The 27995-nt window shown below is 50.4% G+C and overlaps 1 protein-coding gene and 1 long non-coding RNA gene across 2 annotated transcripts in view; one reads left to right on the forward strand and one right to left on the reverse strand.

The window, feature by feature from the left end:
• LOC135964627 (uncharacterized) overlaps window positions 1-9679 on the forward strand; it is a 24130-nt gene extending 14451 nt beyond the window's left edge. The window contains exons 2-3 of the long non-coding RNA XR_010577131.2: window positions 6755-6941; window positions 7679-9679. This is a non-coding gene — a long non-coding RNA (uncharacterized lncRNA). The remainder of the gene's footprint in view (window positions 1-6754; window positions 6942-7678) is intronic.
• Window positions 7776-16974, reverse strand: LOC135964626 (presequence protease, mitochondrial-like). Its single transcript, XM_065518800.2, has 2 exons — window positions 9692-16974; window positions 7776-9058 (listed from the first exon to the last, which is right to left on the reverse strand). Exons 1-2 carry the CDS (start codon window positions 9769-9771, stop codon window positions 8821-8823), a joined length of 318 nt encoding a protein of 105 aa, XP_065374872.1. The 5' UTR covers window positions 9772-16974; the 3' UTR covers window positions 7776-8820.
• Between the last annotated feature and the right edge of the window lie 11021 nt (window positions 16975-27995).

Here is a 27995-nt window from a genome sequence, read left to right on the forward strand (position 1 = left end):
CGGGTGAGGGGAAATCCCTCGTCTATTTCATTGGGAAGTTGGGTTGGGAGGCCTCCTGGTCCTGGCACATTTTTCCGGGCCTCCAGGAGGACTCGCTGCCTTTCTTCAGTGGTTAGGAGGACCTGCAAAAGTTGCTGGCAATCATCCCAAGTGGGCTGGTGAGTGAGGAGAATGGATTCTATTAACGAGGTTAGGGCCTGGGGGTCTTGGGAAAAGGAAGGGTTATGGGTTTTCCAGTTGTAGAGGTCAGAGGCAGAGAAGGGCCAGTACTGGACCGTGCGATTGACAGTACGGAGGGGAAAAAGGGAGGATTGCCAAGTAGAAGGGCCCTCTGGGTCCTCAGTCCGCCGCAAGCGGAGACGAGGAGGTGTCGGCGGCGGCGTCCGAGGGGTGAGCTTGGGCGGGGTTGGAGAAGGAGACGGGGTGGAGGGAGGGGCCGAGGGAGAAGTTGGAGAAAGGGTAGGGGCCGAGGCGGTAGAGGAAAGTGCTGGGGACAAGACAGGGGGCAAGGGTGAAGCGTAAGGTGGAGGTCCCAGAAGGGGGTTCTGAGGTGGAGGAGGCAGGGGGTCAAGAAGGAGGAGATCCCTCTGGGGTTCATCTGGGAGGACTGGCTTAGGCGGGTCTGGATTCCGATTCTTTGGGGCTTCTAAGGCAAGGAGGGTAGATTGGGATGGGGAAGGGGGATGGAGGAAGGGTTTCACCCAAGAGGGAGGATTTCGGACCAGATCCTCCCAAATAATTATGTAGGCCACCTGGTCCGGGTGTCCGAGTGGCCCAGGATCCATCACTTTTGCTTTAACCTGCAAGATAATTGAGAGGTTAAATGTTCCGTCCCGGGGCCATTCCCCATGGAGGGTTGGCCATTCGGACGAGCAAAATGTTTTCCATCATCCCTTACGGACTTCTACAGAGAGGTGGTGGGCTCGAGCCTGGACGTCAGGGAAGTGAGTCAGGGTTAGAGACAAAGGAGTCGTCAACGTCTGTCCCATTTCGTCCACGTATAACAAGGACAAAACAAAAGAAACAAAAACAAAGACCAGACAAGTAAGGAGAAGCCGCGCGGCCAGAGAGTGGCGCCACAAGATCACAAAATATTCAGACGGCAGGGGCGGCCTGCCTACAGATTTGAAGAGGCTGACTGTGTCGTCAGCTTTCTCCCAGACTACCGCCAGGGCGTCCCCCAGGGCGCAAGTGGGAAGGTGCGGGACACGTCTGTCCCCCTTCCCCACTTAATTCAGAAGGAGTACTCCCCAGAGTTCAGAGTTAGCCGGCAAGACAGACAGAACAAAACGAAAGTACCTGGTGGGTCCATTCAGTCAGCAGTCCGTGGCCCGGGCCAGATAGGTCTCCGCCGGATGGGTCGGGGGTCCTCGGACGACCCCACTTCCCGGCCAACGCACCAAATGTTGGAACCGAACTGTCGATTCCCTCCTGGGCAGGGGTCGCTGCGAAGGATCACCGACACGAGATTCACAGCAGAGAGTTATTTATTACTAGCACGCTAGGGTCCCAAGCTCTAAGTTGGCCCTGGGACCCCGAGTGCTTGTTACAGGTTGTTTATATAGGCAAACACAAGTTCAAACACAGCTTAAGTCGCGAAATTCAAACAAAGCTTTAGGCGCGTGGTAATTGGGTCTAGCTATGGCCTGAGCAAGGTGTCTTGTTCTAATTGGTTAGAGCAGGACCTTATGAGGTTTTTTCTTGGAGTTGCTGATTCCGGGAACTTCGAGGCAGGGTGGGACCCCCGGAATTGGCAGGGTGGGACCCCATGAGGTTGTTTCCCGGAATCGGCAGGGTGGGACCCTATCAGGGTGGGACCCTATCGAGGCAGGGTGGGACCCTATCCAGAGCCACCTGGTGTTAATTTTTTCTATATGGGGCCTAGTTTCTAAATTTTATGAGGCCTAGTTTCAACCTCAGTCATTCTTGCTGGCCCTGGTGTGGGCCAGGGATGACTCTGACTCAAGGAAGAAGCGGTCTTGTGACTGTCTTACCCGCACTGTGGTTTAGTAAGAAGGTGTTAAAAAGTGTGTCATGTGAAGAAAGTGATTTAATAATTGGTCAGAGTAATGACCACGTATTTCCTATGTAACCACTCCCTCGTTATCTCCAACTTTATCTTTGGTTCTCATGACAAGATTATCACTTCCCTGAAAACTGGGGTTTTTGCAAATGACGAAGAGGTGCTTTTCCAAATGGTAAGGTTGTTATTTGGTGGGAAGATGTTTTCTCCTGGAAAACCTTAGGAAAGTTATTTGGTTCTGGGGTTGGGCTCCCAAAACCAAAACGAAACGAGATGGATTATCCCCAGGATACCTGAGATATAAGGACAATCTGTAGCTTGAGTGTGGAGTGAAAGACACTGAAACTGCCCTTTGTCCCAAATAGCTGTGTGCTGGGGCCCTAGAGAGCCCTAAGGAGATGGTGAAACAGGTGACGTTTGAAAGCCCGTACTGCAGGTGTGCATGTCTTCCTCCCTGTCCTGTGGGTGAAGAGCCTTCCAGTAAATGCTGGTGCATTTCCTTCTTACTTTTCATCCAACCATGTTCTCCTCCAACCTAACCCCTCACTGAATGTTCCTGGGGCTTCCTCAGGTTTCACCCTGCAGGGCCCAGCAGGAGGCAGCTGATTTGCCGTCCTCACCATTCAGAAGTACAGAAGGAGGGCTTAGAACCACACAGGCTCCACCCCCAGGCAATGAAGTCAGCATCTGGCCTCAGCAGGCATTATTTTCCTTCAAGTTCCCATTGATGACTCTAAGGCACAGGCATTGTAATAGAGGAAATCAGGAAGTCTTGAAAGTTAAAATGAAATAAGACTAGGGTTTACACTGCAGCTTCAACACTTCACTAAGGTCGTTACCTTCCAGTAATCAGTTTATCCCCCTCAGAGCCTCAGCTTTCTCATCCCTCCAGCGAGGTGTCAGGAGCTCTGCGGGCTTCCTGTGAGAATTATCCCGGTGAGGGCTCTGGCTGTGGGTGTGCAGTCAGCAAGGGACGCCCTACTAGGTCCCACCAAGTGCTGCCACCCCTTGAGCTCAAGGACGACACGTGAAGAAAAGCCCTTCGCAATGTAGGGCTCCATCCCACCAATGTGCAAGTGAATAGACGTCCTTTCAGGACCTAGTATTGTGTATTTTTAAGTGTGGTGCCCTGTCACCTGGAAATTGCTAGAAATGCAAGTTCCCAGGCTCCCTCTCCACCTGTGAAACCCTGGGGGTGGCCCAGCTACCTGGGGTGCGGTGGCCACCGCTGGTGATCTCCTGCTGTGGGGTGATGTCACTGTTCTTTCTGGGAGGGTGCAGGTGGACCCAGGGGTGGGAGGTGGGGAGAATCCCGCAGGGACTTCAGGGACTGAGTTTAGTGCTGCGGTTCATTTTTACTCTGCACAGGAGTCTCCTGGGGTCACCTTGTGTATCATGTCCAGCCTTTTTTTTTTTTTTCTTTTGAGAGAGTGTCTCGCTGTGTCACCCAGGCTGGAGTGCGGGTGGTGCAATCTCCGCTCACTGCCAGCTCCTCCTCCCGGGTTCATGCCATTCTCCTGCCTCAGCCTCCTGAGAAGCTGGGACTGCAGGCGTCTGCCACCACGCCCGGCTAATTTTTGTATTTTTAGTAGAGATAGAGTTTCACCATGTTGGTTAAGCTGGTCTTGAACTCCTAATCTCAGGTGATCTCCCCACCTCGGCCTCTCAAAGTGTTGAAATTACAGGCATGAGCTACCACGCCCAGTGGGCTAATTTTTAAGTTTTACAGATGGGTTCTCACTGTTACCCATACTGGTCTCAAACTCCTGGCCTCAAGCAATCCTCCCATCTTGGTCTCCCAAAGTGCTTGGATTTGCAAGCATGAGCCACCACACCTAGCCAAACATTGATCTTTCATTTTAAACTTCATCTAGAGATGTGACAAAAACCAAATGAGGTATTTGTTAAAATACTTTATAACCCTAGTACAGTAATAGAGTAATCCAACTGACAGTTTCACAAAACTCCATTTTTGGCAACAAGTTCAAGGTTATACATGTTAATAAAGATAACATTTATTCAACCAGAGGAAAAAGGTTACAATGACAGAATTTATCTTTTTCTTTACTGTGTTGCCTGAGCTATGGTTAAGGTTTGAGGAACTGGTATCTTAAAGAACCTTCAGAAATTTCTCATTCTAGAATTTAGAAACAAACTTTACACTCTCGGGGTTGAGAGAATCCAGAAGCAATCACCACCCCTAGTGTCCAGATGCTACTCTCCAAAGGCCCTTCCCCACTAGCCACAGAAATCAGAGCTCCCTGGGAAACAGACAGTTGAGCCTCTGGAGCAGGGAGGGCCTGCTGTGCATGCTTTAGGGAGGTGGGAGTCGGGGTGTAGAAACCAAAGAAGTGAGACCAAAACGGGCCAACAGCTGGGGCAAATGTGGACATAAAATTAATTCCATCTGATCACATAGTCTCAAATATGTACATATACAGAAATATTTCTGTGAGGTCACGGGGTACTAAAAAACAAAACAAAAGACTGGGCGGGGGGGGGGGAAGAAGAAAAGAAAGAACTCTCTTCCCCATGGTGGGCGCAGTGGCTTACACCTGTAATCCCAGCACTTTGGGAGGTCAAGGTGGGCAGATTGTTTGAACTCAGGAGATCGAGACCAGCCTGGGCACCATGGTGAGACTCTGTCTCTACAAAAAAATATAAGCACTAGCTGGGCATGGTAGTGCACACCTGTAGTCCCAGCTACTCAGGAGGCTGAGGTGGCTCAGGAGGCTGAGGCTGCAATAAGCTAAGACCATGCCACTGTACTCCAGCCTTGGGGACAGAACCAGACCCTGTCTTTAAAAAAAAAAAAAAAAAAAAAGACAGCCTCTTCTGTCATCATTAGAGGTAGCTCCCGCACCACCCTAACTCCTCCTCAAACTGGACTTCCCAGGGAGAGCAGCCGCCCCTGCCTTTTCCACAGAACCATATTTCAAGATAACCCGACAGCCCCAGCTGATGTGGAGCTCTTCTTTGAAGAAGTCCAGCAAACGAATGAAGAATTACAGAATTTGAAAACTTCACAAACTTTAATAAATGATTCAGGCAATAATCCTCAATGAATATGAAAACCATTAATAGGTTGATGAGGAACTCATTATCACAGGACACCAGAAACTCAAGTGCACCAGCTGCTCCGTGGTTGAAGGGAGAAGGCAGATCTTCACAAGACAGTGGCCGACTCTCAGCATGCACCCCGCTGGCGTGAGACCCCCAGTGGAGGCAAGCAGGCCTCACACGAAGGTAGAATGTGGCCATCTATGCAGAACTCCCCACGAGGGACTCTGCCTGAAAAGGCACAGCCTGACTCAAACTAAGTCTTTGGATCTAAGTTCCAGTTCTCAGGAAACACAGGAACATGGCACCCAACACCACACAGGAGCAGCCAGGACACCTGGAAAGTGAGAGCGCCCGGAGGAAACCCGGCCTGCACACTCCTCTGGCGTCTGAGAGGGGGCCCGGGAGAGACCCGGGCTGAGCAGCTGTGATCTGTGGGACCCTGTGCCACAAACACTTTGAGGCCAACTAGAAAATTTGAATATGGAATAAGAAATAGGCAGTTTTAAGAAAGTATGTTTTATTCTATTAAAACTGAAAATGGCATTAGCTCATGTAAGAAATAATCTTCATGTTTTAGGGTCATAAATTCAAATATTTAGGAGTAAATGATGACGTTTATAATTTACTTCCAAAAACTTCACAAGGAAAAGGATATCTATTATGTGATAAGTGTTTAGGGGCTCATTATCCTAGTCTACTTTTCTGTATGCTTGAAAGTTTTCATAATTCTTTTTATGTAAAATAATCTTGGAAATACGTTTTTACATTAGCATTTATATGGAAATTATTAGTATTTTATATAAAACATATAACTATATTATTATGATAATGACCTTATATTAGTGACATAAGAAACAAGCGATGTATCAGAAAGTGAGGATGTAATTAAGGTTCTGTGACTGCATCCACTATCGGAAGAGCACTTCTCCATGCCAAGGACAGGCTCGAAGCTTCACACACCCTGGGTCGGGGTGGGCACCATCCATGCACCCCCACTCTCCATGCAACAAAGCTGGAAGTGAGGCAAGAAGCTGGGGGCCAGGACCCTTCTCTGGGCTTCTCTAAACACCGTGTTTGTAACCACCATGCTGAGCCCACTGAAGGCTATCATTGTAAATGTCCAAAATCAATGTCCAAGTAAGATAGGCAAACTTAGGCCAAGAATCTTACCTACACTTAGATATTTCTTAAGCATCGCTAACTGTGAGAGAAGCCATGTCATGAAAATGTAAGAATACAAACAAGTCAACTTTTCACAATCCACCATCAAACTTTTCCAACAAAATATTACCTAGCATTGCTTGGGTGATCGTGAGTGGCATGAAATTGCTTCAGCTGCTCCCACGTAAGCTCCGGGATGCACATTGGGTCACCCCCAGAGACCACTGAGTACATGTGGTGGGGAAGAAGTCTGTTTTGAAGGTGCTGGGAGAATATCCTCTCATTGTCTGTCTTGAAATGTGAAGTAAATAAATAAGAATATGTACATATAAAATAATACACACATGCTACATTACTTACAATATGGCCAATTGATCATATTCTGGTGCATATGCCTGTAATACTTTGCAAATAAAACTCTTCTAATGGTAAACAAACAAACAAACAAAAGACACCCCTGCAGGCATTGTTTAACACTGTATTCAATCACTCATCACCCACGCACAGGACCCAAGGATTGAGAACAATGGACATTTTGATGTGTGTTGCAACAACGCATAGCCGAGGGCTGTAAATCGGAGGGATCATCAGGTCTGCCTTCCAGCCACGAGGGAAGTGGGGAGAAGCAGTCACCCCAATTTGAGTTTCAAGAAGACTCCTTGGAAGAAAAGACCACCAAATTGAGAATGAAAAGGTAAGAAATAGTTCACCAGCTGAGGGGGGCTACGGAAATCAGAGAGCAGGCCACCCATGAGCCTCAGGGACACCAGCACAGGCAGGTTGTCAAAGTCACAAGGGGACATGAAGACACTGGCCCAGGACAGCAGCTCTTAATCCAAAATGGTCTCAAGATTCCTTTACACTCTGAAAAATTAACCCATTTATTCCTGAGGTTGCAAGTTTTTTTGTAAAAATCAGACTTTGGCAATGACCTTGAGCTGTAGGATATAAATAACTCCCACAAGCTTAGGATTCCAATAATGGAACACTAGGCACAAATGGGTTTTAATGAGGACCCAAACAGCTTTTGATTATGTGGGCTTTTTTTTGCCTGTGTAGGTACCTGTGTGTGTTTATATAATTTTTCTATATTCTAAATTAAAGTTGATTAAAAATTAAAGTATTAAAAATACTTATGCATTAAGGTAAGCCATCATTACATGTTAATATAAATATGTTTGAAAAATACTTCTCATAACAAAGTAAAAAACCGACTACTTAGAGTGATGCTGTGTTGCCTTTTTTGCAAATCTCTGTAGTGTCTGGCTCAGAGGTGAAGCTGGACTCCCCCATCTGCTCTGTATCCAGCTTGCTGTGTGTCACACACCTCACCACGCAGCCTCTAGAAAGTACACCATGTACCTGGGCAAGAATGAGTGAAAAAGACAATGTGTTGATAGTGGTATGAAAATAGCATTTCTCTTACTGCAGATCATACACGGGGGTCATCAGACATGGTCTGAGACCTGCTGGGAAGAACAGCAGCCTGGCCCTGCTACCCCCTGGCTTCTGCTCACAGCACTGACCCCAGCTAATCCAAGAACATGTCACCTATAATGAGAATATTGAAGAAAAAGCAACCATCTTTCAGATGTGTCCATATCATGATACGGTACATGGGTAAGGTAAGCTGAACACAACATAAAAAAGAAAACTTAGAAACCCTCCCTTCATCTCATTAAAGATGACTCCTTTAAAGACCAAGGGCATCTGGGGGTCGCTGGAGTTCTCATGTTCCAGCCGCCATCCTTCCTGCCTGAGGACAAATAATTATAAGCTAACAGTGACTCAAATACTAAAGTCTGTATCAACTAGTTAATCACTCATGACATACCAGAAATCCAGCTCACGTAAACCTGGGAAAAAGGTGGCATCCAAATACACTGAGAGGAGATTCTGAAAATCCTTGGGATTTTGTGTGGAAAATGGATCCAGAGTATAATCACTAGCTGGGTACAAAGGAAAAGTGAAATTGTAAAATTTAACAGATTTCTACTAAAATTATTGAATCTCAAGCCTCATTTCCCCTTTGTACTAGGACAGTAAATTGTAGCTATTCTTGAGATGGGGCAGTGGCTCCATGCTCTGGCCTCCGACCTCAGCAGCTGTCCCAGCTCATCACCCTGAGTGCCGGCTTTCCCATCCCGTCTCAGGATCTGCACTGGACGGGCACCAGGGCTTTCTTCAGCGAACATCTAAACTCTCTCAAGTGTCTCCAGAGACTTTCACACGTCTACAAAGATGACCTCATTCTGTAAGAGCGTGGATTTAACTTGCTCTTCGATGTCACTCCTTCACAGAGTGCACTGTTCATCGTCACCCTATCCACTAGCGTCAGTCTTACTAAAAGTCAAACATCAATGTTAGTGGTAACTCTGGAGGCCTGGCATTGTAATGATATCCCCAAGAGAAAATTGTTTTGAACCTTTCTAGGAAAAGTTCACGTACGTTTTATTCAAATGCCAGTTTTTATAATCTCGCTACCATGTGGCTTTCCTGAAGAATGAAATTTCTAACGTCCTTCAAGTAGAGAGAGGTAAAACTTTTTCTAGAACATGAATTGCCCACTCCTGTCATCCCTTCTCAGAAACTAACTGAATTCCAGTGGGTGCGCCTGGCAAACGCAAACACGGTTTTCCGTTCAGGATGCTGGTCTTACCTGTGAAGGCGTTCATGAACGTGGAGAGGGGCCGGTTCAACATTTTGAAGAAAGGGTCTCTGCACGGATATTTCCGAGACCCACAAAGGACGGTATGCTCAAGAATGTGAGGAACACCGGTGCTGTCCATGGGAGTGGTGCTGAACTGCACGCTAGGGAAGAAGGAACGGCACGCCAGGGAAGGGGGACGAATAAGGAACAGAAGGCCAGGAATGGGGAGGAACAGAACGCTAGGGAAGGAGAATGACTAGAATACAAAACGTTCATCTTAGTGCTGCGGACACAGTTCCCAGATGCATCATCACCTCAGGCTACTAGAAGTTATCATTCTGACACCACAATCCTCCAACACAGGGTTTCCCAACTCTAATGTAAATCATTGATTCAGACTATAACATTGTATTTTGATGAGATTGTAAGTCCGTGTAAGCTTTTCCTTATTTTTCAAGATGCTCTGTCAATAAAAATACTAGTGAGATGATATTTAAACCACGTAACATACAGTCAGTGCTTTAAACCAAGCTAGTCTAACCCACAGCCTGCAGTCCGCATGCTCAGGATGGCTTGGAATGCATCCCAACACAATCCCTACACTTTCTTAAAACATTGAGGTCCTCTATTTATTTATTTTTTTTTTTAGCTCATCAACTGTCCTTAGTGTTAGTGTATTTAGTGTGTGGCCTAAGACAGTTGTTCTCCTAATGTGGCACAGGGAAGCCAAAAGATTGGACATCCTTGATTTAAATAAAACTTTCAAAACCATGTTCTTAAAATGCACGACATACCTGAACAGATTATTCCTGTCTTCTCTGGCCAGGTGTAAATACCTGGCTCTTGTGTCATCGTGGCTGAGCTTCATGGCCATCAGGAACGGCTCGGGAACAGATGTCACCTGAGTTAACCAGAAAAACACGAGCAGTTAAACGTAGACGAAATAGCCTGTGAAATGGTGATCTTCGACACACTGAGAAAACTGGCTTTTCTGCCTGAAATTAGATGATGCCGGGAAGCCAGTATTTCAGAGCTGGAGAGAACAGAACCATCCTGTCCAAGTCCCTTATCCTACAAACAAGGAAAGAAAGACCTAAAGAAGGCAAATGAGAATGTGTGTATATATATGTATATTTTTGAGTGCTTATTACTGGCTAGGTATTTTCCATTTTTTTATTTTTTAATTTTTTATTCTTTTTTGGCTAGGCATTTTCTAATCATGTCACATAGAATCCTGTGACGGAGGTATTCTCATCCTCATTTACAGATGAAACAACTGAGGCTCAGGGTGATGAAACAAGCTGCCCGAATCAGAGCCAGGATTCGCCCTGGTGTCTGCCCTTCCCACGGTACTGTGCTGCACCTAAGTAACACAGCACCCTTTCCAACACCTGCTGAGTGCCTCCTGCTTTTGTGTACTGCACCTCAGTAACACAGCACCCCTTCCAACATCGGCTGTGTGCCTCCTGTTTCTGTGCATATAATCTCCTGTAGTGCGAAGCACGGGCCTGCAGGACGGGCAATGCTGGAGTGGGCTAGCCGGCGACAGCGGGGAGAGGGTCCAGGATCAGTCTTTGCTTCTCCTAGTTTGGGATGGATTCTCGGTGGTAGCTGTAAGCACTAAGCTGGGGCTTCCAGAACAGCTGGAGGGGCTGGGAGGATAGAAATGCCCCCCAAAAAGATGAGACTCCCCACTCCTGGGGCAGGGTGGAAGATCTTCTCCTACCTTAGGCAAGCCTCCTGGTAAGTGTCCATACTCTTTGGTATGAAAGAAACTGTCTTCTCTTCCAGTCAGGCCAGCCGGCCCAGCCCTCTCCCGCAATCACATACCACGTCCCTGTGATCACCACAGCACTTGCCACTCCCTCCGTCCAGGTGCCATGAGTCACCTGGCCAAGCACACACAGCAAGTCACTGGCAGAGGTGAGACCTCGGGTCTCCTCAGCCCAATCTAGGGAGCCTGCCATCCAACAGTCATGCATAAAGCGGCCCACTACGACCTGCATTATCTACCGCTGTTAAATTACTTGTTTCCAAGCTTACCGTACTTTGTTTTTTTTTTTTTTTTGAGACGGAGTCTCACGCTGTTGCCCAGGCTGGAGTGCAGTGGCGCGATCTCGGCTCACTGCAAGCTCCGCCTCCCGGGTTTAGGCCATTCTCCTGCCTCAGCCTCCTGAGTAGCTGGGACTACAGGCGCCCGCCACCGCGCCCGGCTAATTTTTTTGTATTTTTTTTAGTAGAGACGGGGTTTCACTGTGGTCTCGATCTCCTGACCTTGTGATCCGCCCGCCTCGGCTTCCCAAAGTGCTGGGATTACAGGCTTGAGCCACCGCGCCCGGCCCGTACTTTGTATCAGATGATCAATGCATTTAAAATCAGCAGATACAGTGAGATGTCTGCTTTCTAATAATATATAGCTTTAATAATAGCATTCATGGTAGCTATTTCTCAAACAAGAAACGTGACTTATCATAAGTTTCTATGGCTGGACACAGTGGCTCACACCTTTAATCCCAGCACTTTGGAAGGCCAAGGTGATATGGTTTGGCCACATCCCCACCCAAATCTCATCTTGAATTGTAGTTCCCATAATCTCCACATGTTGTAGGAGGGACCTGGTAGGAGGTAACTGAATCATGAGGGCGGTTCCCCCATGTTATTCTCATGACAGTGAGTATGTTCTCATGAGATCTGATGGTTTTATAAGGGGCTTCTCCCTTCACTTGTCATTCTCTTCCACACCACCCTGTGAAGAGGTGCCTTCCACCATGATTGTAAGTTTCCTGAGGCCTCCCCAGCCATGCAGAACTGTGAGTCAATTAAACTTCCTTACTTTTTAGCTCATTCATTATAAATTACCCAGTCTTGGCTATTTCTTCATAGCAGTGTGAGATTAGACTAATACACAAGACAATAGGATTACTTGAACTCAGGAGATGAGACCAGCCTAGACAACAAAGTTTCCACCTACACCTACACCTACACCTACACACACACACACACACAAAATGAGCCAGGCGTGGTGGCACCTTGTCCCAGTTACTTGGGAGACTGAGGTGAGAGGATCGCTTGAGCCCAGGAGTTTGAGGGTGCAGTGAGCCAAGATCATGCCACCGCACTCCAGCCTGGGTGACAGGGTGAGTCCCAGTCTCAAAAATAAGTACATTTCTATACAATTTGAAAAATAAAGGAGAAGAATCTACCACTCTGGGTGAGGCCCTTATTAATAGTAGCCAGTACTATAAACCCAGGTGTCTGCCCGGCCTTTGCAAGATTCACAAAGGCACTAAGTCTGTTGTCAGGACACCCATGCCTGGACATTGCCTGGAACCCCCTAGTCACTTCCCTGGCTCCCTTGCTGGAGCCCTGCCCAGAGGCAGCTGCTTTCTCACACCACCCTCTCCAGCTCTTCTCTCTCCCCCCAGCAGCAGCAGCTCCCACTCCTCCTCCCGCCCTCGTCCTTGGCCCTCTGCATGGCATCCACCATGTGCCTCCAGTCACAGCCGCATCAGTCTTTCTAGACAGTAAGCTGTTTATCTTTTACATTTGCTACAACATCAAGCATAGCACAGAGCCAACAGCTGGCCAAATATGTGAAGTGTTGTCATTTTTAGTTACTATACTAAAAAAAAAAAAAAAAAAAAAAGGAAAAGGTTTAAGCAAATAACAAAACAAAAAACAAATGAATCCATTTTAATATAAACCCAAGTAAGTATAGGTCCACAATTTCTTCGTTATAATTTTGAAACCCAAATGGCTCAGAAAACTGAAAGATTCTGCAGAAGTTTAGAGCAAACTATTTGATGGCAAAACCTGACTGAACAGATCAGGACACTGAGTCTTCGTGCTCACACTCAGAGAATCATCAGGTTTGGCGGCAGAAACCCTAGTGTGTCTAGGGTTTCTAGAAGGGCGTGCTATGTTGGGCGGGGCTGTGCAAGTGATGGGAGGAGCTTAGTGAGGGGTGGCTCTTTGCAGGTGAGGAGTGAAGCCTAGTAGGTGGGGATGCAGGTGAGCTGGGCTTTGAGGATGGGGCTTGCAGGAGATGGGGTGGAGCCAGTGGGGCGGGGCTGCAGGCAAGCTAGGCCTTGGGGGCGGGGCTTGCATGCGAGAGGCGGGGCCTTGTGGGGGCAGGGCTGGCAGAAGAGGGTGGGGCTTGGTGATGGACCGGGCTGTTCAGGTGAGGGTAGTGGCCTAGTTGGGGGCTGCTGGAAGCTGGGCCAGGTGAACCTTGGTAATCCTCTCTGGCCTTGGTCCTGTGGCTCAGGCTGTGCCCAGCAGGGAGGCCGGCCCGATCGAGCTGCGGTCTCCACCCTGAGAGCGAGGGCTCCTTTCCCCAGCGCAGGTTAAAGCACCGTGTGTCCACCTGTGCAGTGGCTGGTCCCCATGTGACCTGGAGGGCAGAATCCCTGGGTCCTGCCTCTGGTCCGGGGCTTCTGCTTCCCCTTCCTGCAGTTCCTGGGAGCGTCTGTGTGTCCAGGGGGCTCTGATCCCTGTCTAAGGACCACGGGTGAGGGGTCAAGATCGCCCGCTGTGGAGCTGGCCTGGATCTTGCTTCTGTGGATCCTCGCTGTGTGGTTCTGGAGCAGTTCTGTCCTCAGGAGAGGGATCCTCACAGCTGCCTCTTGGTGCCCTGAGAAGAATTAATAGGACGACCCCCGGGTACCTGCTCGTAGCCCTGGGCAGGGCCAGCCCTGTGTCTCCACCAGTTCCTTCCCTCTGTGTTCCCCGACACTGTCACATCGCCAGCCTTCATTTCCTTTTCCTTGGACCCAGGCAGCGAGTGCCCCGCTGGCCTTGGCAGCCCCTTCTCTAATCTGTCATCAAATCACTTCCTGACGGACAGCACTGACCAGCCATTGGCATCACCAAAGCCCTACAAAATAGAACCCAACTTTCGTATTAAGCTGTGCAGAGCTGTCCCAGCCCCACTTCCCACAGGCTGGCCTCATTCACCATGGGATCCGTGGTTCTCACCTAGGGCTGGGGGTGCCCCTGACATCCAGTGGAGAGTGTCAGGGATGTCCCTCCAGGCCCAGTACAGTCCCCCAGCCAGTGGCCGGCAGATAGCAGCACCCAGCCTGATATCTCTGTGGCTTCCGGTTCCCCGAGGCCAGCTGTGCTTTGCTGCCTCTTCATCCTCTCAGACGGGCGCCCTCTCTCCACCTTCGCTGGTTAGCAGGTTCCATCCATTAGAGCTCAAAGCACTGCCTCCCGGCAGCGCAGCCCCTTCTCCTGGCCTGCCGTCTGCCTGTGCCCCGTGGTCTGTGACATGTCCTCGCGGGCCCATCAGAGCGAGGCTCCCAGGGACGGAGCGGTTCCTGTTTGTGTCTCTGTCCCACCTTCTCTGGACCTGGCACCATGTCCTTTGCTGACAGAGGTCTTGGGTTGATTGTCAGCAAAGCAGACAATCTATATGGCTCTAAATGGCTGTAAACATGCTTGATTGGAGTATTTTAAAAATAATTGGATATGTAAACATTTGAGTGTGACACAGGTGGATTTTTGGGCGAATGGTCTTGTTCTTCAGGGAATAACCACAGGCCCATCCACAAGGACCATTTCCAGCTGATTTATGGAACACTGTTCTACCTAGTTAATTTTGAACCTTATCTCAGCCTGAGAGGTAGGTCAGCATGTGACGAAGATCACTGGTTTGAATACTATCCTGCTCCTTTGGAGCTAGACCTTCCATGCCTCTGTTTCTTCCTTGGTTAGGTAGGAAAGGTATGAGCTACCTCAGAATTGTGAGGCCTGCATCGAGTGACCACATTAAAGTGCCAAGAACTGCACCCAGAATGTTGGTACTTAAAGACCTTTAAACATTCCGATGTTGCATTTTAGTACCCGGGTAAAACAGCAAAGTTATGACAGAGGCAGACGCAGACCCTCGGTGAGGTGATGGCAGGAGGTGGATCACCGACCCTGGAACGAGGGCGTGGTCTGTTCGAGGCTGAACAAAGTGCATGTCGTTGTGTGTGCCACGGAGGTCCCTCTGGTGAAGTCCTGGAAGGGTCCATGTGGCTGAGCCGTGCAGTCTTTCCATGACGTCCGGCAGGAGCAGAGCTTTCGGGTGCAGCCTTGCTCTTGTGTGCACGGCCCTCAACTGTCTCAAAAGTCTGAGGCTTAAAGCAGGCTTGGGGTTTCCTTACACCTCCCAGACATCTAATTTGCCTGGCAAACATGTTTTTCTTGGGTGTAAAGGTGAAGGAGTGGGTGACTCTGGTGAAAGTGTACTAATTACTGCACTTCTGGGTCAGTGACGCTTGGTTGAAGACACTATCTGCCCTGGGTGGACATCTCTGGGGTGGTGAAAACCGGTGGCTGGATGTCACGGGGTTGCCAAGAAGATGCCAGCTTTTTCCTTTTTCCTCAGTAACAACACCCTACTTTGTTTAGGGAAGCAGCACACCCAGCTGAAAATCCAATTCTCTTGTACGGCGGAGCGGCTGGTGACACAGGTCCAGATGCTGGGATGCTGATGGGGGGTCCTGGAGTGGGAGGTGTCGGGAGGCTTTCTTGACCCACAGCAGCCCTGAGCCCTTGTCTGGCCGTCTTGCCTGGGGCATGATGCCTGGAGGGAAAGCAGCTTTGGGGGCCCAAGTGCCAGAAGCCAGAGTCTTGGCCTGTGGGGCAGACCTGGGCCAGGCTCCTCAGAGGATGTCACAGAGCTGCTGCCCATGCGGGGACCACCCACCTCTGAGCCCCATGCAGATTTTCCTCTGTAGCCAAGTGAAATGCTGGTACGGCGAGTGAGGCAGTCAGAGGCACCTTTTGTGGAAGGAAGACAAAGCTGGAGAGAAAGAGGTTTTCCTAAAAGGTACAAGGCACTGATACTTCGTTAGGGATAAGTCCTAGGAGTGTGGTTGCTGATGGGTGGAAAACTGTAGCCAGAGAATAAGTGGGAATAGCCCTTGTTGGTATTTAACTGATTCGTTCACGAATGGTCTGAACAGTTCTAGTGAAAAGAACATTTTGGACACAGAAGTTTTCATCCTGCCTGACAAGCAGCATGATGGTGGGCTGTTCCATCCTTCCTGGGCAACAGTGAGAGGGTCTCAGGCCCTTCTGGCCCTGTCCTGGCATTTCCCCAGGGCGTGTGTCCCGTCCCGAATATTCTGGAATGCCTCTGGGTGCAGCTGAGCCTCTTGAAAAGGGAAGAGTCATGTGACGTGCTCTGGGTGAACAGGAAAATGAGGGAGGACAGGAAGAGGTGCCTGGAGGTGAGGAGGATGGTGAGCAACCTGGGGACAGGGGACGGAGGGTAGCGCGGGGGACAGGGGATGGAGGGTAACACCACTTCTCCAGGTGCCTTTGGGGGATGCTGCCACCTCTCGCACCCCAGAGTGAAGTCAACAGGATTCTGTCCCCAGGAGTCCCAAAGCCTGGCAGCTGGGATTGGCCCAGTATGAACCACCGTTCACTGGCTCCGCACCCTGAGACAGGCTCCCTGGTGTTTCCACCCTGGCTTTTCATCTGGACAGTGGGACCCTGAGTGTCACCTTCACAGCTGCGCCCGGAGTCCTGGACTCCAGCGTGTCGTCGGCACTCGTTAGCGTTTCTTTTGTCATGGTCCATGGATGAAGTGGCTCTTTCTTTGTGTGTTCACAGCCCTCCTGCTCACTTTACCTTCTGGGAACACTTTTTAACATAGCTTCGCATGTGGGGAGGACTCGAGTGATTAATCGAATGTTTCGTCAGGTGCGGTTCTTCTGTTTCCCAGTTTTGACACAACATTTGGTGAAATTTCCAGGGACTCCTGTGGTCAGCCTCACAGTTTCACTCTGTCACTTTCTAATGCAGTATTCTTTGGGAGTCTTTTAAATTAAGTACCATCATTTCAAAATAAGTTTTATAATATGCAGTTTCAGGTTAATTCTTTACCTTTGTGTGTCAGGCAGTGGCTCTCCACCTGTGAGTCAGAAAGGTTCACGCAGTTTTCCAGGGCGGCCTTTGCATTTACTGGAACTATTAAGAACTGTTTCCTGCTTAGGCCGTGGTTGACACACAGTGCGCGTGAGGCCATGCGTGGCTTAGCGTCTTCTGCAGGCTTAGAGGTCACTTTCTGTTCTTCCCCAAGCCTGCTCTGCTGTGCCGAGTGTTCACTGCGGGCGACGGTCACACTGTCTGGCACAGGCCACCGAGGCCACAGGGCGGACTCCACCTAGCGGAGCCTGCAGAATGGCAGAGCCCAGCCCTTCACAGGGAGCAGAAAGCGCAAGCCTGTGATCAGAGCTGTGCTAGCCCAGAAAGCCTCCGAACAGGTTTAATTTAGGAATCAGCTCCTACCAGCTGCCCATGTTTAGGATGTGTTTGAGATTTTGTGATTTTTCCTGCACTGAAGCTACTGGGCTGGCTCTGAGTCACCGTCATGGGACTTCAGGTTGCCCCGACGGGAAGCGGCGGAGGCGGAGGGCCGCACAGAGGCTTGCTGCCGTGATAATGAAGGGCTTGTTGCCTCTTGGAACAGCGAGTTCAAGCTCTTTGTAATTGTCAGCGTAAATAGTGACCCGCTGAGGACATGGCTGTAATTCAGGGTGGCATGGTTGATTGTCATCATTGATATCAGGTACCTGCCTGTAAAATGATGGTACCCATAGTGCGGCTCCAGGAGGGCAGCTCCTGCCAAACACACGTGCTCCTGGGCCCCCGCAGGCAAGGTCGTGCTGCCAGCCAGGCCTGCAGCGGTGGGTGCAGGGGGTCTTCATGGCACTGAGGGCCTCCCTCGTTTGCTTGTGGGGCCCAGCCCTCTGTCCCTCCCTGTCCCCATTGCGGCTCCTCCCTGGGTTCTCCCAGCCCCATGCACACCTCCGTCTTCACAGCTTCCGTAGTTTTCTCGTGGGAGCCCCACGTGGGCGCCTGGGCAGGGATCGTGTGTTAGTCGAGTTCTCTCCAGCCATCCCTGGCTCATGGCTCAGCAGGTCCCTTCAGATGAGTCAGTCAGCTGTGTGGCTGCATGTTCAGGATACTTGTCAGGGGCCTTCCTCAGGTCAGAGCAAGACCTACGCTCACCTCCTCCGCGGGACTTTGGAGCCTGCCCTGGAGAGACCAGCCACGTCCAGAGGGGCCGCCCGGGTCCCCGCGGGCTGGTGGGAGTGACTTCTGAGCCACTCGAGGCCCCACTTTGTGTTCCTACACCCCACAAAGCCACTTAAAGCACCATATTCTGGTGCCGTGTGCCTCTCAAGTGTGGCACACAAGCCTGGACGGGGATGTGAGCGGGCACTGCCTTCCTCAGGCTGCACTTGTGTTTTGGGGCCCCTGGAGCACTCCTGCCTGTGATTCTCGCTGCTGTCTGGGCTCCCCTAGAGGGTCTCACCCGCAACCTGAGGGCCACATTGGCAGCCACCGAGGAACCGGCAGGTCCGGCGTTGGTCCCACTCAGTCCTTCTGGACTTTGGTGACAGAGGAGACAGCAAAGCTTCAGCTGGGAACCCCAGACCTTCTCTGCTTGGGACCCTGGGACTGAGATAGCACAGATCCTGCCATCCACGTGCTGGGCTCCCCCCTGTGCAGCTCCCTCCTCTGGTCAGGGGCCGCGCCCTTGGGCTGGGCAGCTCCGGGTCCTCACACTCAGGGGCTCAGGGCGGGTCCTGGATTCAGAGAGAAGGAAAAGGATGGCGGTTTGAGCCCAATTGTGTTGGCTTCATCTTCTGCCTCTTGTCCCTAAATACATTTGCAAAGTTTTCCAGATGAAAACTCAGAAGGGATTTTTAATGACTGGAATCTGTGAATTCCATGGAAGCCAAGTCTGTCCTCAGCTGGTCACTGTTTATGCTAACAGTTATAAACAGCATGAACTTGCTGTCCTGAGAGGCAACACACCCTCCATTCTCTCTGCAGTGCAGCTGTCTTGGTGGATGGAACATGCCCCTCCTCCCTCCCTCTCCCTTCCTCTTTTCCTCCCTCCCCCCTCCCCTCTCCCTCCCTCCCCCTCCTCTCTCCCCCTGCGCCCCCCCCCGTCTCCCTACCTCTCCCCTCCTCTCTCCCCCCCTCCCTCCTCCTTCTTCCTGTCTTCTCTCACCTTTCTCCCCTTACCTTCTCTTCTGGGTGAGGGACAGAAGAGAAGAGACCTCCGGAATCTTCTTCTTCATCCAAGCAGCTTGGGGGCAGCATCAACAGCTGCAATTTGGCTGTCCCAGCAGGTGCCTCAGGGCAATCTTTCTAATGGGAATCCTGGAATCATGTCTTTCCTTAATGTGTCCTAAAGGCTGGAGGACATGAAGTGAAACAATGCTCCATGTTCAGTCCTGTGATTTTGTGTATTTATTGGACTTACTTTGAAATTAAACTAAATGATACCCAAGGTAGAGCATTAAAAAAAAAAAAAAAGAAAGAAAAAAACAGGCTATGGTGTTTGAAAAACAAACAAAACTGTTTGGTTTGTTGGTTTGTTCTTAGACCTTCACAGGCTCCTAGGTCACACGTTTCAGTTTCTCAGCGAGTGACTTTCTCTCTGGAAGCCATGTCAGCCTCTTGTTTGAGGATGTCAGCCACAGCAGAAAGAAGCACTCTATAGACCCTGTGCTCAGCACCTTGGCATGAGCTCCTGCCATCTTCTGTTCATGCTCATCACAGCTCTGTGCAGTGGGCGTCCTCCCGATCCATGTGGGAGGACAGAGGATGGAGGTGGAAGGGTGGGTGACGGCAGGATCACATGAGGCGTCTCTCCTGAGGTAGGGAGGGGAACCAGCCCAGGACCTCAGTGCCCATCGCGTCCTTCCTCCTCCTCCTCTGCCTCTCTGTGACTGTTTGACTCAGGCTGCAGGGACAGACATGAGTATGTGCAGAGCGTGTGTGCACCCCTGGGGGTGTGTGCTGGTGTTGGTGGGGACAGATGTGTACAGAGCGTGTGTGCACCCCTCGGGGGTGTGTGCTGTTGTTGGCATGGACAGATGTGAGCATGTACAGAGCGTGTGTGCACCCCTGGGGGTGTGTGCTGGTGTTGGCGGAGACAGATGTGTACAGAGCGTGTGTGCACACCCGGGTGTTGTGTGTTGGTATTGGCACGGACAGACGTGAGCATGTACAGAACATGTGTGCACACCTGGGGGTGTGTGCTGGTATTGGCATGGACAGACGTGAGCGTGTACAGAGCATGTGTGCACACCTGAGGGTGTGTGCTTATGTTGTTTTGTAAGCGGCAAGTATGTGGCCCTTGCGTCAGGCGGCCCTGCACCCGTGCTGAGTCCATCAGTGGCCCTGGGGTTGGGGTCTCCATCTCCCCAGACAGCACTCGAGTGTCTTGAGGTTTCAGATTCTTCCTCTCTGGGTACTTGGGCCTCCTCAGGACCAAACATCAGAACCAGCCAACTGCAAACTGCGAGAATGTTCAAATCCATCTTCAGTAGGAAAAACAAAAGCAATTGGAAGAATTTTCCAACATGATCCCGTGGTTAAGCCATTAGATACACCAGCCAACAGATTGAGTCACTTTAAAATTCACACCGATTAAAATGGTTTTGAGGGTTGCAGAGCTTTACCACTAAACCTTGAAATAATTGAAGCGTTCTGCTCCACTTGCTTACTAACTAGGGTTGGAGATAACTTTCAGTCCAAAGTAATAACCTTCTAAATCCAGCTTCGATGCGAGGCTCCCACTGACAGAGGAAGAGACAGTGGCCCTTGTTTATTCTCCTGTGTTCAGATATTTTGTCATTTTTTTTTTGTATCCTGATCATCACTTCTGCTTTTCCAATTCAAACTAAAGGGAGTTTAGTTCTGTTTTGGAGAAGCTGTGGTTAGTGGTTTCTTTTCATGGTTTGCTTAATCTCTTAAGTCTGGTGCTTACATTTACCCAAATGCACTTTTCTTTAGTAGGACAGTGCAGTAGCCCAGGGCTTCTTCCTCCATATCTGCTCCCCAGGAGGCCCCCTAGGAATGGGCACTGGAGATACAGCCCCTCTCCGTGTGCCGTTTTCTTTGAGTCCAATGTAGGTTTGGCTTAGAGAAGAAAACAGGCCTCCGGGTTAGGTACCTCTGGCTGCTTGCTTGTGAAATGTTTAATTTTACACATTGATAGTTGTAGCTCGCAGTATCACTGCAGTCATAAGAACAAGAAACACTCCCATAAAGTAGATAGGCAGAAAAAAGCCATAAAAATTTAATAAAGTGCAAATAAAATGATGTTGTAAGAATGTACAGTGGGAAATGCTCTCAGTCCAGCCAGATCGGCTGCGGCGTCCTCTTGTAAATACATTCAGCCACGTGTGGCCCTGATTGCAATCACTACTGTGAATTGTGATCCAGAATGTTCTTGGGGGGCCGATGCCTGGACTGTGCCAGCAGCTGAGTCTGATTGGGTGTCACGGCGGTGATGTGCTTAGTGCGGCCAGCTGGGCTGAGGGGTGGCCACCCATGCACTCGCCACGTGCAGTCGTTATTCTGGTGATGGAGTTGCACGCAGCGCGGCTTGTCCACCTGGGCTATTTAAAGTACCAGGAACCCAACCGTGGGCAGATGCCTCCTGATATGGGAGCTGTCTTTTTTATCCAGGGCCCTCTGGCGCTGCAGACCCCGGCTGCTGGTCCCTGAGCCCATAGGGAGGCACCGGAGGGCTCTGTTGGGCCATGGAGGTCCCCGAGCAGGTGGTCACTCATTGCTTGTGGAGTGGTCCATGGCCTGTGAGTTTATTCCCGGGGTCTGTGTGGGCAAGACTAACCATTTCACAGCTGGGCACTTACACAGGTGACACTAGTTAAAGTGGAATCTATATTAGCTTGCTCGGGCGTGCATGAGGAGCTGGGAGGGTGTGGGAGGCTTGGCCCTAGCACTGGAGACCGGGTTCCTGATATTTCTGCCAGGGCCCCTGTGGGTCCTGAAGACAGTGGGTGCCCTATGGACCAGGGGATGCGGAAGCCTCTAGAGGCTGTGGGAGGAAAGGAGACGGTCGCTTCCCCAGAGCCAGCCCTGCCGACACCTCAACGTTAGCTGGTAGGACCTGTTTTGGACTCCAGCTTCCAGAAATGTGAGAAAATAAGTCAGTGTTTAGGGCGCTAAATTAGGGGTGATTTAGTGGAGAAATAGAAAACTAGCCCACAAATGTGCACTTATTGAAATGTGCTCTGTCCAGGTGTTCACAGTGGTGTGAGGGGGATGACATCAGGGTTCAGGGAACTGTGCAGTTTTAGTGAAGGAAGGGGGCTCGCCACGCCTTTCCTCATATAAATGAAGGTATGTATGCCTGCCACACCGCCCAGGAGACAGGGACTAGAATTCTGACTTTATTTCTTATGGGAACCAAGCCACAGTCAGAACACGGTGAGGGCTGAAATGAGCTTCCTGTAGCCTGAACTGGGAAGAGGAATCGCAAGTAGTTTGTTTTTCTACACAGACCTGTCCTTTCAGGTTTTGTTGAGTTCTGGAAAAAGGGAGAAGCCAGGCACACCTCGGCGAGGGACAGTGTTTCTGCAGGTGGGGCGGCTTCAGCCTGAATGTGGCCGTGTGGCTGGGAGGCTCAGAAACTGCCCTCCAAGGGCACTCATCTGTTCCTTATTGCACTAATACCTCGTTTACAGAAATCCACAGAAATTCCAGAGAAGTGCGGGAGGCCTCTGGTCTGGATGGGTTTCTGTGGACTGAGGTCACGGGGTGTCGTCCCAAGTACTTATCCTGATGTGGCAGAGGCTCTGTTCCCAAATAATTATTCCACAGTTTCAGAGCCTATATCTGAGTGATAGTCTTTTAACTTTGTTGCATAAAAGCAAAGTATGTCTTGAGGGTCTAAAATTCCATTTAGTAGTCACGGCTGTAAACTCATACATGGGGCTTTGGGATGGAGTGAAAACCACCGTCACCTGGCGTGGACGCTGTGTGGTATTTTTAGCGTGGTGGCCTGCTCGTGCCTTGAGTTCCATCTGCAGCATGAGCAACAGCTGTGCATTTGAGAAATGTAGGCAGGTCAGCTTGCTCCTCCAGGGGCCTGCGGAGATGCGGGTGAGGGGCCTGGGATGAGGCCACGTCAGTGGGAAGGAGCTTGGTTGTGTCAGCAGATATGGCTGCCCCTACAGGCCCGCAAGCCAGCCAGAACCCAGTTTTCCTTTGGTCATCTAATGCCAGAAAAAAACCTGTTTCTTAGAGATTCTTGTAATTTACATTAATGAACTATTTGACCATACATAGTGTTATAAATGCATGAGGTTTTACAACTTGGCAGATGTGTAACTCACATGTTAGGATTGAATCAAACTATTGAAGATACTTGTTTCAGTTGAAGGTTTTTAGCATTTTATGTGCAAACCAAATGCCAATAGCATTTTGAAAGCGTATTTTGGAATTTTAAACACAGAATGGGACAGTGCTGGATCTCTGGGATGCTGGTGAGGTGGACGTGACCTCAAGTTCTTGGAGCTTGCAAGCAAGCAGGATTCCTAAATTGTCACACCTGCAGTGCTGGAAGTCAAAGTGGATTTCTGTAAACGAGGTATTAGTGCAATAAAGAACAGATGAGTGCCCTTGGAGGGCAGTTTCTGAGCCTCCCAGACACCCCAGGAAGAAGCGGGGGAGGGGGGGGCAGTTACCCACCAGAACCTGGATGGTGGAGCCAGGTTTGCTGGTGGTCCTCCGTGGCAGGTCATTACATGCAATAAGAAACAGGCGAGCACCCTTGAGGGTGGTTTCTGGGCCCCCTTCGCAACCGCAAGTGGTAGACGCCCCAAGGTGGGGGATGGGGTGGGGTTCAGTTATCCACCGGAGCCTGGACGGTGGAGCCGGGTTTGCTGGTGGTCCTGCGTCGCAGGTAATTACGTGCAATAAGGAACAGGTGAGCGCCCTTGAGGGCGGTTTCTGGGCCCCCTTCGCAACCGCAAGTGGAAGACGCCCCAAAGTGTGGGGGAGGGGTGGTGGCCGGTTATCCAATGGGGCCAGATTTGCTGGTGGCCGCTGCGTGGCAGTTCACTGACTGGAGCGATGGGAGGTGAGTGGAGTGGGAATAGAGGACGTACCCTCCACAGCTACTGCTGGGAGTTCGCTCTGGTGGCAGAGGGGGCATAGAGGGATTCCCATCAGGGGCAACACAGCTGGGGTCCCACGTGTGCTGGATGCCGAGGTGTGGCCACATGTGATCTCAGTCTCCACAGCCGCTCTGGGACGTGGATTCAGTTACCTTCCCATCTCACATTTGAGAACTCTCAGGGGCTCACATCACAGCTAAGTGGGGTGGAACTAATGTCTCAGGCAGGACGTTGGCCCCAGAGCCCAGCTCTTACACCCTCTGCTGTTTTCAGTCCACCAAACTTGTAGAGAGGGGGGTGTGGTGGGGGGGCGGAGGTCGTGCGTTTCAGGGGCAGCTGAGAAACCAACACAGTAGAAGGGGGGCAGGAAATCAGGCAGGAGACACAGGCAGTGCTTGGGAGATCTGCGCGGGGTCTGGGGGCCACCTCTGGGCCTGTGAACCCCGTTTTGTGCTCTCGGCTTGCCCAACCTTGGCCCTCAGACACATGTTGCGCACTTCAGGTGAAATCTCAGTCCCTCGCGTGGTGCGGGCATCTTTTCTCCCTGGCTTTGTCTCTCCTTAAATCACAGAGTCTCAGTGGGGATGGTGGGGTGGTTGGTGGTCCATGGAATTTGCCCTCCACCTCCCCATCCTTGTCCTGTCTGGCCTGTTACCTGAATCTGTGTCTCTTCAGAGCCTGCAGATGTGTGGAGGCCACAGCAGCCTCTCGCTGACCGACCTCTCAAACTTTTTTATTCATCAGAATCATGTTAAATGCTGATTCCTAGGCACCCCATTAGACTCTCTACGCCTGCCTGGTGTGGGTACTTTGAGGGAGGTACAGAGGGTTGCTGGGCTGTTCCAGGAGGGAATTTGCATTTGTGGAATGTCCACTGTGCTCCTTCCAGCACTCTACTTTCCACACACGTGGCATTAAACCTGGAAGACCTCTGGGTGCTGTGCTGGGTGAGGAAGCCCCGGCTGGACGAGCGGCTGCTGGGGCTCGGACTTGATTCCTGGGCTGGGGGCTGCGGGCTTACTCTGTTCAGTGGGCCTGCTGATGGGATGCCCTGGGAAGTCCTGCTGTGCACTCAGGGAGGTACAGAGACACGCTCAGGAAATACAGACCATGGATTTAAAAATTCCTACTGGAAAATCTTTTATGAGCAAATTTGCATCTGACTGAAGACAAGCATTGCTTGAATAATTGGATTGTTTACAAAATTGGTCCTATGAACAAACAGATTAGTTTTCATTCATGCCTTGTCTATAATGTAAATAGGAACTATTACAGCAACCTAAATTAACTTTCAATTTTGTATCAGATTGCATTCTAGATTACAAATGGCTGCTTGATAATCTAATTGATAAAACGGAGGAATTTGGTACTTGGAACCCAGAGTGAAGAGAACAGAATTGCTCTGGTTTCTCAAAAGCATGTGACAGGGGTGACCTGGGGTGAAGAGAAGTGGTTGGATTCATTACACTCGAGGAGATGATCTGCCCCAGCTTTTCTCAGCTGTCTTCTGGATAAAACAAAAGGGCGATAAATGTGGAAAAATTCAGTACTGAGTTCGTCTATGCCCTGAGCTTCTCATACGGTCATTAATGTGACCGGGCTGTATCTGAAGCCTCCATACAGGCACAAAGGAATTAGGCTAGAGTAAGACAGCCGGCATCCTCTGGCGTCTGGGCCACGTGTCATTTCCTAAAGCCTTTTTGGGTGAAATGACAGTCGCAATGTCTGATGTTCAGAGGAGTGTATGAGGAGTGCACATATGAGATGCAGATTTTAAACACCAAACCCAGGAAGCTTGGTGGGAGTGGCGGTCTTCCAAGTGGTTTTCTGTGCTGCCATGGACGAGGTGTGGATGTGTCATCTGTTGGTGAGATCCACTGGTGAAGGGGCTAAGCAAACACTTATGGGGGGCGGGGGGACGGTGTTTGTGAAGCTACATCTCTTCTGGCATCCCAAGTAAATCCATTTTGTAAAACTTGTGAATTTAACCCTGACGCTAACCCTGAGTGTTGAAGTCTGGTGCAGTGTCTTGAGCCCTCTTCTGCATTGAGGGTGAGTGACTGTAAATGACCAATTCCTCAGTGGTGAAAGTTCAAATTTAGCTTCCCTGAGGAAGCCAGACCTCAGTCACCCATGTCTCCATTGTAAACACTGCGGCCTTTATACGGGTGGCTGCAAGTTTCCAGGTCCTCCTTGGAGAAGCAGCCGTGAGGTGCTTGGTGATTTGATAACATCAGCCACCTGCTGTCTTCTGTCTAATCATGGTACAAATGATTCTCCTACAAGGAAACATCTGGTTTCTTCCCCGATCCATGGAAGAAGCAGCCCACCTAGGAACTGCACCGTCCTCTGTACATTCACAGTGAAGTCTGTCTGTCTGTGAGGAGTGTCATGTATGTCATGGGAATCACGGGAATTGCCTTAATTCTTCCTCTTTTTGAGGGCTCGGGCAGCTCTGCCTGTTTTACCTGGGATGAGCAGCGGGTGGTCTCTGGCTGCTGTGGGACTAGGGCTTGGGGTGCGTCATCACATCTGGTGGCCTGTCGAGGTGGGCATCAATGTCTTTTGCCTGTTGGCTGAGACAGTTGTGATGCCATGGGGGTCATGCTTTTGTCGGGGCCAACCCACTTCTTCCCATGCACACCTCTCCTGCTGGAGTGCCTTTCCTTATGATGACGTGTTGAATTAGCGTGGAGAATGTGGAGAGGCTCTGGGCCTCTCCTTCCCATTCTTACTCCCTGGAGCTGTGATGCCCGACAAGGGAGCCCATAGCCAGAGGCTCCTTTAAATTTAATTAGAATAAAGATTTGATTACATAGCTAAACATATTTGAAAAGAACTTCACAGATTAAATTCCAGATTCAGCCCTTCAGGCCCAGTGACCACGTTTTGGGGCTCAGCAGCTGTAGGTGGCTGTTGTCTTTCAGTGTTGACTGAGCAGATTGGGACGTTTCCAGTTGAGCAGGCAGTTCTCTTGCATGGTTCTGCCTGTGGTGAGGACACCTTGGCTGGAGAGCCTCGTGGGGATCCCTTAGGCCTCTGGCTGCAGCCAGGCTGCACGGTTCCTGTGCCCCGGGTCCTCTGCAGGCCCAGATGGATCCCACCACAGAGTCAGCACTGCTAGACTTGGGTACTGTGTGTAGACAGCAGAGGGGCATGTCCAGGCCTTGCTGACTGGCCTCCTTGGCCAGGGTCCCGTATCCAAGTCTTCAGGGGAAATGCATCCACCATCCACACCGTGCACCAGAAGAAAACTGCAGGCTTTTCTGTGGGTGGTGAATTGAGATCATGCAGAGTGACTAGGCTTGGGCTCCTGGCCAGCGTGGAGCCTGATGATAGCTTTAGGTGGAACCTGACATGCCTCCATGTGTACATGGCAAAGAGAATGCAGTGTTGTCAGCTTGAATCTAAATGTGCTCCCGTTTTGAGGTGGAAGGCTCTGGGATTATTGGAAATTGGTGATTGTCCTGCTGTGGAGGACTTTGAATGCAGGCACTGGTTTAGGATAACCCTGGTTTCCTGGTCCTGTATGTGGACATCCCTGACTCTGCTGGGCTGGAGGAAGGCAGGGTAGACGGGAAGGTGACAAGAGGACAGGTGTTTCCAGCTGTGGGGAGTGATGCCATCAGATGGCCGAGATCAGGAGGGTGGTGGCCAGGGGACCAAAGCGGAGGTGCGAGGAAATGCCATGTTTCCTGGGGCGTGGGGAGGACCTGTTGAATTCTATTCCTGGGCAACAGTTCTTCCATTCTCAGGAATCTCTGCCATTGTAATTGAGCAACAAATTCAGTAATTGCTCTAATCACTTACTGTTAAGTCCCCATCCCACTTACCATGAATTAGCAACAGTGACAACAGTTTGCCTGGTCAAGCCTTGCCAAGAAAAAACCGTGGAACTGGTTTTAGTTGCCTTGATTTCCTTCCAAATCAGATTCCTTAGCGGCTTGTGTCCCCACAGCTGCTGCAGTTCCTCCTGGGCCTGGCAGGCACATTCCACACATTCACATCTCAGCTCAGATGCAGGCGTGCACATTATTTACAGAAAATCGCACTGTGCTGTGATCGGCTTGAGCTGACATTTTCTAGGTGGGAGGTGGAGGCCGAGGACCTGTGAGGGACTGTCCGAGTGTCCTCTCATTGACTTGGA

Source organism: Macaca fascicularis, chromosome 8 (genome assembly GCF_037993035.2).
Source record: "Macaca fascicularis isolate 582-1 chromosome 8, T2T-MFA8v1.1".
In the NCBI taxonomy this organism is placed as follows: Eukaryota; Metazoa; Chordata; class Mammalia; order Primates; family Cercopithecidae; genus Macaca; species Macaca fascicularis.

What these genes read in the sequence shown, in the direction of transcription:
- LOC135964626 (XM_065518800.2), bottom strand. Translation starts at nt 9,771, where the DNA reads ATGGCCATGAAGCTCAGCCACGATGACACAAGAGCCAGGTATTTACAC. An exon ending in GACAGGAATAATCTGTTCAG is followed by an intron (nt 9,059 to 9,691) that starts GTATGTCGTGCA and finishes CTTCTTCCCTAG; the next exon opens with CGTGCAGTTCAGCACCACTC.